The sequence below is a fragment of the Hipposideros armiger genome, unplaced genomic scaffold (assembly GCF_001890085.2).
Source record: "Hipposideros armiger isolate ML-2016 unplaced genomic scaffold, ASM189008v1 scaffold_10, whole genome shotgun sequence".
In the NCBI taxonomy this organism is placed as follows: Eukaryota; Metazoa; Chordata; class Mammalia; order Chiroptera; family Hipposideridae; genus Hipposideros; species Hipposideros armiger.
The window spans coordinates 3,565,104-3,575,434 of record NW_017731360.1 but is presented as its reverse complement, the minus strand read 5'-3'; the positions used below and the strand labels follow the sequence as shown (position 1 = coordinate 3,575,434).

General features: G+C 37.6%; 1 protein-coding gene across 3 annotated transcripts in view; it reads right to left on the bottom strand.

The window, feature by feature from the left end:
- Nucleotides 1-6,985, bottom strand: part of PSMB2 (proteasome 20S subunit beta 2) — a 30,430-nt gene extending 23,445 nt beyond the window's left edge. The window contains exons 1-2 of one of the 3 annotated variants that reach the window (XM_019656926.1): nucleotides 6,777-6,985; nucleotides 2,244-2,366 (exon numbers count right to left, since the gene is read on the bottom strand). In XM_019656926.1, coding sequence (XP_019512471.1) covers nucleotides 2,244-2,366; nucleotides 6,777-6,867 — 214 coding nt within the window. In that variant the 5' untranslated portion in view covers nucleotides 6,868-6,985. Of the gene's footprint in view, nucleotides 1-2,243; nucleotides 2,367-5,201; nucleotides 6,548-6,776 lie in introns of those variants that run through there. The other 2 variants (XM_019656935.1, XM_019656942.1) reach the window with 2 other exon arrangements.
- Between the last annotated feature and the right edge of the window lie 3,346 nt (nucleotides 6,986-10,331).

The window sequence follows — 10,331 nt, the reverse complement described above, 5'->3', positions numbered from 1 at the left end:
ATGAGTCAATGAAGCAATGTCCTCCACAACTAGACTGAAGAACAAAAGGACAGCAACTTGTCTGTTCCCCTTCCCCGATTCCCCAACACTGTTCCCCTCCTCCAATTCCCCAATAAAATCTTTAAAAAAAGTAAAATTTTCAAAAGTACAAGCCACCAAAATATTGTTTCCATCACTACCTACAACATTTCTAAAAAGAGTATCTCAAGCACAAAACCTCTAAAAAAGGTTGTAATGCCAACAAAAATACAGCCCAAAGGAATGGCATCAAGTGTGCACTTAATAGTGCACTCACTTTGGAACTTAACCCCCGGTTAAATGGGACTAGTACCAAAAGACACAAGCATGACCCACAACTCAGCAGACCCACACAGAAAATTCCAGTTTGGAAAGAGAGCATGTGGTTAAGTTATTCCCTACAACATCTTAAGCACCAATGTCATATCAGGTAAGATTTAGATTAAAATTCTAACAAATACTTACTGGACAGCTACTATGTTTCAGGGCCTATGCTAGGTGCTTTCATATATATAATATTAATGAATTTCACCCCACAAGTCTATGCGCACATATTAAATCATAATGGAAGCAATTCTGGACAAGCAGGGATACCTTCCGATGCTCCACCTAATCCCTTAAACAGAATTAATGATTTGACAGTTATCTTAAAAGCAGAAAAAGTCTGATGCCATCTGCATATAGTTTTTCTTTCTCTTATTTTAGCTCAGTTCCTAAACTTTAATATGCATAAGAATTACTGTGTAAGGTTACATACACAAAACTACACTTGACAGGTAATTTCAGGGGTTTTAAGGGCAATTTTAACCATACATGGTTTTTGTTTTATGCACTGACTTTAGGCCCTAACACCCATGTAACAAGCAACTCTCTCCACTCTGATGTACTCTTCCTCCCTCTCCCAGAACAGGACAGTGAAGTACTGCTGTACCTACTATACTTCAGAAGCATGACTGGCATCCTTCACCTGCCATGTAGGCTAAAAAAAGAACCACTAAAAAATAACTCTGGAAATATTCTAAGCTTGATTAAATCTAAATACATGTGGTTTAGGTTCCTGACGGGGGGAGGGGAGGGAAGGAAGGGAGAGGTGAGGGGGAGGGGAGAGGGAGGGGGAGAGGAGAGGAGAGAGACTGAGTCGTGTTCACCTTTTTTTTTTTTTAAGCTGTGGAAGGCAGTGTCACTGGCCTTCATATGTGGGATCCGAACCGGGGCCCTCTGGCGTCCCAAGCCAGTTCTTAACCAACGCACCACTCGGCCGGCCCCTCGTGTTTACCTTTGATATCTCTATGATACGAGGCAGAGTACTTAACACAGAGGAAGCCCTCAAAAAATATTTATGGAATTAAATGCACGATGCTAAATTTGCTGCCTAAAAAACTATACAAATGGATCACACCTAGTCATGTTTCATATATAATTATGTTCAAATTAAGTTCCTTCACAGCTCCACATTATACCAGTGCTATGTGTAACAGTGTTATTAAACTGGGAAGTAAGTAACTAAAAGTAAGGTTCTTTCTGGTACAGCGTTACTATAAACATTTCTGGATCAGAGGACTGGTGGCTAGTATTATTTGAATGGGGCTTTCCCAGTGGATAAGTTCATTAGCCCCAGGGAGAACACATAAAACAACTCACAAAAACATAATTATCTTCCTAGACAGAAACCTACCAGAACTGCAAGGCAGAGCCCTTTTATGACACAGTAAATCTCCTACAATTACACAGAGCTTTAAGTTTACAAAGCATTTTCATATATACTATTCATTAAAACTATTATAATTCCATTTTAGAGATAAGGAAAATAAAAGGCCCAGAGAGGATAAGTGACTTGTCAAATAAAAAAAGAGTAAAACCAAGTTTAACTTAGGTCTTTTAGGTCTGAGATTCAGATATACTTTTTAGCTCAAATCACATCCTTTGAAATACCTAACACTTACAAAGTCTGATATTACCATGCCCATCTCCAAGATGGTGTTAGATTCCCCCACCCCCTCCCCAAGTATCTGTGTTATGATGGTTCTCTTTTCTGCTCTGGAATTTTTGTAGAAAATCTTTAGAATCAGGAGGGTCTAGATAAGGTTTCAAAAATAGGAAGACTCAAATAAAAATATGACCACACTGGTCTGTTCATGTGTAGAGCTACCAGTAGAGAATACTCTCCTTCAGTTCAAAGTTAAAGACAAACCAACCAAAGCTACTATATTCTAAGTATTACCCACCATTTCGCATCTTATAAAGTTGCACGTTTTTCTGAATATATTCTGCAAACTGTACAGTGTCTCCAGCCTCTCCAACACACAGGAGTAAGATTTTTTCACTCATCTTAAACATCTTGTCATGATCTGCTCAAAGAAAAAGAGTGTTAGAAATTATCTTATCAGAAATTTCCTATTATATAGGCAACCATAAACAATTACTACATTGAATATTTTGACTAATCACTGTTTTTAAAAGACTTTAATAGGGAACTGTATTAATTAATTACTCTCTTCACTTTCCATGTAAAACCCATTGGCATATTTTATTAACGTCACCTTCAGCTGGAGAATATATATGAAAGCTGACAATTGAAAATACAGTTAAAAACATTTAAAGGCATCTGAAACGCAAAGAACAGAACCAATCAAAGAAACTGAAGGAAGGGCCGGTCGAGTGGCTCAGTTGGTTAAGAGCTCGCTCAAGAGTGCGAGCTCTGAGCAACAGCAGTTTGAGTCCCAGCCCGAGCTGAGCAGCCACTGAGCTGTCAATAGGTGGCAGGATGGTTCAGCTAAAAAAAAAAAAAAGAAAAAAAAAAAGAAACTGAAGGAATCAAGCCAAGGGCCATTATCTTTAGGCTCACAATTGCAAAGCCCTGAAATGTCTCTACAAATATTAATTATTATATTTCTACACATATAAAAGCATATATAAAAAGGACTAGTGCTACAATTAAAATTAAGGAGCCATCTCAAGAAAGAAATCAACTGAGACTATAAATCACATTTAAAAAGTAAACTACCTTCATTTCCAAAGCAAAGAAAAAATTAATATGAGTGCCAAAACAAAAACTCTAACGAATATTTTAACACTAAACTTTTTAAAAACACCTCAAAAATCCTAATACTCTAATCTTATCTAGCTAAACCAGACTCATTCAGATTAGATAGATAAATAAATAGTGCCTAAGGAAGAAAACTCCACATTCAGGCTGCAGCTTCAGAAAAAGCCTAAATCTTCCTATCTCTCACTTTCACTTTTCATTTTTCAAATAGTGCTGAATGACCTTCCCTGGGAGACATGTTTCCTATTTGAAAGCTTCTGAAATGTCAAAATCCCTTAATAGGATTTAAAGAACAAAGTGCTACAGTCAAATACTTCACAAACATTTGAGAGTTGTAGATACCAGTAATATGGCTTAGACTGCAAACACACACACACACACACACACACACACACACACACACACACACGTGTGTAGAATCAAATTGCCTTTAAACTCCTAAACAACTTTTATTTGTAATAGACTATAGGAGATTTAAAGACTATTAGTTTGTAAACTTGTTTAAAACAGAAAAAAATTCACTTATAGCTATATTATCTATGCAAAAAAAAAGGACCAAAAGAGTATTTGATGCCAGTGGCAAGAGTGTAGGCAATTTTCTTTCCTTCTCTTTGCTTATCAGTATTTCCTAAAATATCTATAGTTAATATGCATTGTTTTTGTACGAAAACATTACTTAAGTTTGCATTATTTTCATAATGAGAAAAAAGTTGTTGACCTTAATACAAGGTCAAAAGTGTTTTTTAAACATTTATTGCATGTCTAGTGAGTAGTAAAAGGGGATATAAAAACCAAAAGTGATAGATGTGAACAACTCCCTGAGTTGTGTAGGAAACAGCCTATGTAGCTCTAGGGAATTTCTGATCCTTGACAAAGAACTTGAAAGATCCACATACATGAAACAAATGGACAACAAAATGAACATCAGTGTACCATTCTGTGGAAAGCCAACTGGACTAGAACCCAGAAGACCTTAGTTATTTATAATCTGGGCTCAACACTCTGAATTTGGTTAAATTATTTGCCCTCTCTAAGCCCTAGTATAAAATGGTACCACGATTTAATTGCTACCTAATTCATAGGTGGGGAAAACTGTGCATGTACAATATTATTAGACTCAGTGTTAGACAATGTAGTTCAGATTGTACATGCTACAAGAATCCAGGAAGAAAAAAAAAAGCATTCTGTGTGTGTTGGAGTACTCTGAACAATTCTATGTAGACCAGGAAACAAGAGATATGAAATGTGGCATATTACCAAACTGAAAATAAGCAAGCAATTTCTGGGAAATATAGTATCTTCTCTATAGTATTAAAATATCTTACAAAGTGACAAACCAAAAACACTGATAGACAGTATCATTCTCATTTTATACTTAGGAGAAAACGAATCCCAAAATGTTGCTGATTTTCAGCATCCTTGCCTACTCTACACAAGTTCCTTCACAAAACGAAAGGTAGGAAAAAGTTCTCATACAATTCCAAAGCTCCTATTACAAAACTTTTTATACCAGAAAAGACTATAGGGTAAATTAGAGACTAAGTTGAATGTAATTATTTCCAACCATTTCCAAGAACTAACTCAAATGCATCTTTCTTCCACACCACAGTGATCTTTCTTTTCTCTGAATACCCTTAAGATTTACTCCTGAAATCGTCAATTTAAAAGCTAACCTAACACTACCGATACTTCTTTTATCATATAAAATCATCTTGTAGTATTTATTTCCTTGTTTTCTTAATGTCTTAGACCACTCTATGGATTATGCCTAATACACTGCACCCCTTATAACACCTAGAAGTACTGTGTACATAAGCAGGCTTAAAGCACATTCTACTTTTTTTTTTTTTTTGCTAATCCCTTTATTATCGCACATTCTACTTTTTGAAGTGATTTAACATACATTATATATGATGAAACAGAACACCTGTAAAGGTATTGACTTGGTTATTGCTCTACTTAGACACTACTTCATGCCAAAATCTCTTGCATGTCAAAGGTCTTAGTATTCAAAATAATGGACAGATTTATTCTAAAAACAAATTTACTCCTTTGGAAAGCATGGTTTTTAAATAGAACTTCTACAAACTAATCATGGAATTTCACACAGTAATTTGACTTACAGAACAATCCATACCGCACAGATGTTTAACAAACCACCTTCATTCTCTCTTTTTTTCTTCTGAAGTAACAGAACTCAAGCAAAGTCCCTCAGAGTTCTTTCCATCTCCCCAAGTGATGAAAACCTGACAGGTTGTCACACAACCAGTGGTGGACACTTTTTCCCTTTGTTCACATACTTCAAGAAACTCTAGGTTTAATAATTTTTCTTTCCTTAAACCCAAAATGAACTATTCTCTGCCCCTCAAAGCTTTCCCTAAGCTCTACAACCAGAAAGAATCTCTTCTTCCTCTGGATTACCTAAAAAACAATCTCTTCTTCCTCTGCACTACCTGAGAAGTTTGATTGTACTTTTCACATGCAGCATAATTTTTCAGCTTGTGCTATAATTATCTGTATACATATCTGAGTCCTTTGTTAAACTGCAACTTCTTTTAAGATACAGGCCACATCTTCTTCTTTGCATCCCATCAGCACCTAGCACTACAAAGGGTACATAGGTGCCCCAAATCTATTTGTCACGTGAACATTAAGTCATCTGAGCCAAAGCATAATACTTTTTCAACAGTAACATGTCTATGGTCAATCACGAAAACACACTCTTAGACTCCGCAGATCAACAACCAAAAATCTTTAAACAATTATTTATTGAATACTGACTACTGGGAGACAGTATGTATAGTAGTTATGGGTAAAAGATATGGAGTCGAACTGCATAGGTTCGAAACTAGGTTCTGCAACTTGTGACGTTGGGCAAATTTCTTAACCTCTACGTCTCAAAACTAACATCTCCAAAGTGGCAATATAATAGTGCCTACCTCAAAAAGTTAAACAAGTTAATGTAAATTGCTTAAAACAGCACCTGATACGTAAGTGCTTAGTATTATTACTACTAATAAGTATCTGCCACTGCACTAAGCATTTGCACAAAACTTTCATTCAATCCTCCCTACAAGCTTGTGAGGTGAGTATTAACAACCTAATTTAACAGATGAGGAAATTGGGGGCACTGCAAAATAATTTGTACAAAGTCATAAAGCAAATAAGTGACTAGGGCTATAGTCTCCGAACTCCCCTAACTACTTAAATATAATAAAAATGTGACAGCCAGTGCCCTGGAAAACTGGAAGAGGAGGATCAGAATTGAGATACGGGAGGATTCAGGCAGCGGAAGAGAAATAAAGTTTCTAGTCACACCGTCTCACTCAACCCAGAATCCATCTTATTCTGCGAGCAATCTAACCTCATTAGAAGCAACAGGAAATTCATCAGAGATTCTGAGGTCTAAAAAGCCTGGTGCCCGGTAGGCACTTAAACACTTAAAAACTGAATTCCCTTAGGCAACTGTCGCCTAGCAAGCTTTTAGCGAAGGCCAGAGGAGAGCGCAGACCTGAGAGCACTGGAAGGAGCAAATGTTAAAGCCCTGAGCTTGTCCGCCTGTTTCCTAATTATAAAAAAATAAGCAAGTGCAGATCAGGGCAGGCGGGGTTCCACCTCCCAGACATCCCTGGTACTCAACCCCCACCCCACGAACTTCTTCCGGGCTGCCCCTATACCCAGGCCTGGCCGGGCCTCCCCGGCTTCCTCTCACCGTCCTTCATCTGGACAATGTTGCTAGCGGCCACCCGGTCGGAGGCGACAAGGACATAGTCGGGGCCCTGAATGCCGATGAGGTACTCCATGATGGCGGGACGCCGGGGGTTGCAGGCTCGACAGACAACGGGACTCGCAGGCTTCTCGGCCTCACCCGTGAGACAGCACTGCGGACCGTAGTTTCGCTTTACGCAAGCCGCGCGACTGCCCCGGCCCCTGGCGCTCTCTGATGACGTACAACTGTCGCGAGAGGTTGGAAAGTGGGCGTGGCGTCGGGCTATTAATTTCCGTTCGTCTCTTGGCCGTCAGGTCTAGTGTAATGCCGGCTTTATGGGCCGCTTACGTTATGTAATACCCAGTCTCTTTATATCTAAATTAAGAGTTTAAAACTCGCTTGAGGATGAAATCACGCACTATATGTAAAGTACCTATCACATGTGAGTATCTAAAAGGCATATGTCCTTAGGTGGCTGTTGCTCCGTAAAATGTCTCCAAAAACCCAGCAAGCCATATTGGAGAAAAATAAACTTGACAGGAACCCTAGTTACATGTTTCACAGAAATAAAATATGCTTGAGTTAAAGATATAAGCATGAAGACTAAAATCATTAAAACAATGGAAGAAAAAAGAATAATTTGATGATGTTTGGAAGGGACATGTGTTTCTAAGCATGACAGGGAACCCAGAAACAGTGTAGGAAAAGATTGACAATTTGGCTACATAAACTCTGTATATGGTGAAAGTCATCATAATGTTCAAACATAAATATCGGAGGTGCCAAAAAAATGTATACACGTGATGTGTATTCATCTTTTGTTATCGGTGTATATTGAGTATTACAATTTTAATAGTTTTTTTTTCCTTTCTTAAAATATGTATACATTTTTTTGGGCACCTGTTGTATAAATTGAGAATGTGTTTCAATATATGAAATAGTTAATATCTGTAACTTAAAAGGCATTTATTTTTAGAAGTCAATGGGGGGAAAATAACATGATTTTTAAATGGCCAACGGTTAAGAACATGCAATTCAGAAAAGAACCAACACAAATAGCCAATAAATGGAATGATCCACAACCTTAACAGTAGTTAGGAAAATGAGAAATAAGAAGCACTAAGAAATTATAAATTGTTGGAGAGATTGTAAATTGTCATGACCTTTTTATAGAGGACAATTGAGTATCTATTAAATTTTAAATGTACATAACTTTTTATGTGTCCTAAACAAATATATGCACACACATAATACCTAAATATCTGTATGCAGAGATTTTCATTGCAGCACTGCAACAGCAAAAAAGAAGAAAGGGGAGGAGGACCAACTGAAATGTCCATAAATAGAGAAATTGTTATATAAAGTGTGATCCACTCATGCAGTGGAATATTATGCAGCCATTAAAAAGAATAAAATGAATCTAAATATACTCATATATTCCATGTGGCCCAGCTATATTAAGTAAAAATAAAAATCCACTCCTATGTGTAGCATGATGCCATTTTGTTTTTTGAATATGAGTGGAAAAAGATATATTTACAGATGTTCTAACCTCAAATTATATGTAGTTGTTACCTCTGGTAAGAGTGATTGGAAGGGAGGTCTTTCACTTTTTATTTTATACACATTTGTATTGTTTGAATGTTTCACAATGCACGTGCATTACTCATTTTTTTAAAATAGGAAAAAGTACAGCCATCTCTTTATATCTTGCAGCCATTCTGGAAAAAGCTGAAATATTCCATGATTGATTTCTGACATCCACAATTCAGTCTTCATACCAGCCATACTAGCTTCCTGAGAAACAGAAACACAGTTGCAATTATATCTCAAACACAACTATGCAATCAGTTTGCTTCTGCAGAAAGTTGTAGCCCTTACTCTATTCTGAATGTTTTTTCCAGTTCTCTGCCCATGAAGGAACATAGACCCTGAGGAGTTTGGGGCAGCCCATCTATCATGGGATGGATGCCAGGGGCAAGGAGGTCATTAAGTCAACCATCCCACTATGAACACAGATGCATCCATCATCCTAGAAATCCTTTTCTTAAAGACCACTGGGAAGCCTTTCTCAAGCCTTTCTTTTTCTCCCTCTTTCTCTGTCATTGTGTGTGTTTGTGTTTTTTAATTGCAAAAGTATGTAGTTATACTACACACACACACACACACACACACACACACACTACAGAAAAAGGTAGAGTTAAACACCTCTCCTTCCACCAAAGGTAACTAACTACCCACCAGATATCTGTATCCTTCCAGACCTTTTTCCTTCATACATACCAATATTCATTCATTCATTCATTCATTCACAAAGGCTGCAGAATTCTGAACTGGAAGATCCACAATCTTTTTAAAAAGGACCAAGGATCTTTTAAGTAGGCTTATCCCTCTCTTCTCTAGGACTCATTTGAAATCTTCTCTAGCTAAGTCACACCAGAGATTCTCCTGACTTCTTGTTAATATACAAGAAAGTGGATTTTCAAGACCTAACTTGTACTATCTCACTAGGAATCAGGGAGAATTTCTCCGCCACTTAAAGTCTTAGAATAACTGAGTCTTGGAATAGCAAAAGTGTCTGTGGAGGTTCCAGAAACAGCATGTTGTAGCCAACTTTTTCTGTAAAAGGCTAGATAGTAAATATTTTTGGCTTTGCAGGCCATACAGTGTCTGTCACAACTACTCAATGATGCCATTATAGCACAAAAAGCAGTCATAGCCAGTACATAAGCAAGTGACCATGTCTATGTTCTAATAAAACAAAAGCAGGTGAGGAGGGAGAAGAGAGACAGATTTGGCCCATGGGCCATAGTTTGCTGACCTCTAGTGTAATAGGAGTCCTGTAAATCAACACCTAACTCTGATCCTAGCTCTACCTTTCCAATCTTAGTGTAAAATTCATTAAGCCTTAATTTCCTTATTTATAAAAGAGACATTCAGAAGAGAGATTTGCTTTGTATTTCTCTTGGGAGAGAAATTTCTTAGATGGGAAAGGGATGATAGTTCGGTTAGTTCCATGGATATAAGAAACCATATCCTGATCCTTCATGAACCCTAGTGTATCTAGGGAATATGGCCATAATGTGGGAGGCTACCGGCCTTGCCAAGACTTCCAAGCCCAAGCTTGACATGGAAGCACCATTGTAACCCACACTCAAAAGACTCTGTGAGTTAGACAATAGGGTTGTGACAGTGTTGGACTAAAGATCAGAGGCTCACCCCTAAATATTTAGGAATGTTAAAGTATTGGATACTGTTGATGCCTTGCCCATATTCCTTTTACCTACCTCTGATAGCTGCCAACCCCCAGCTACTATAAATGTTGGTCGATAACTCACAACTATCTCTTTTGTCAGTCTAAAGCTAGTGTCCAGCCAAGACCACATTCTCGCTTAGCTTCTGTCCCTGCCCAATCTTGCTTCTGTTACTCCTTTGGTAAATGACTTGAATAAGCATTCTCATTTTGGTTCTGCTTCAAGAAAATTCAATCTAAAATAATTGGTACCAAAAGTGATCCTAGTTATGGGATGCAGCAGAAGCAGTTCTAAGAGGGAAGTT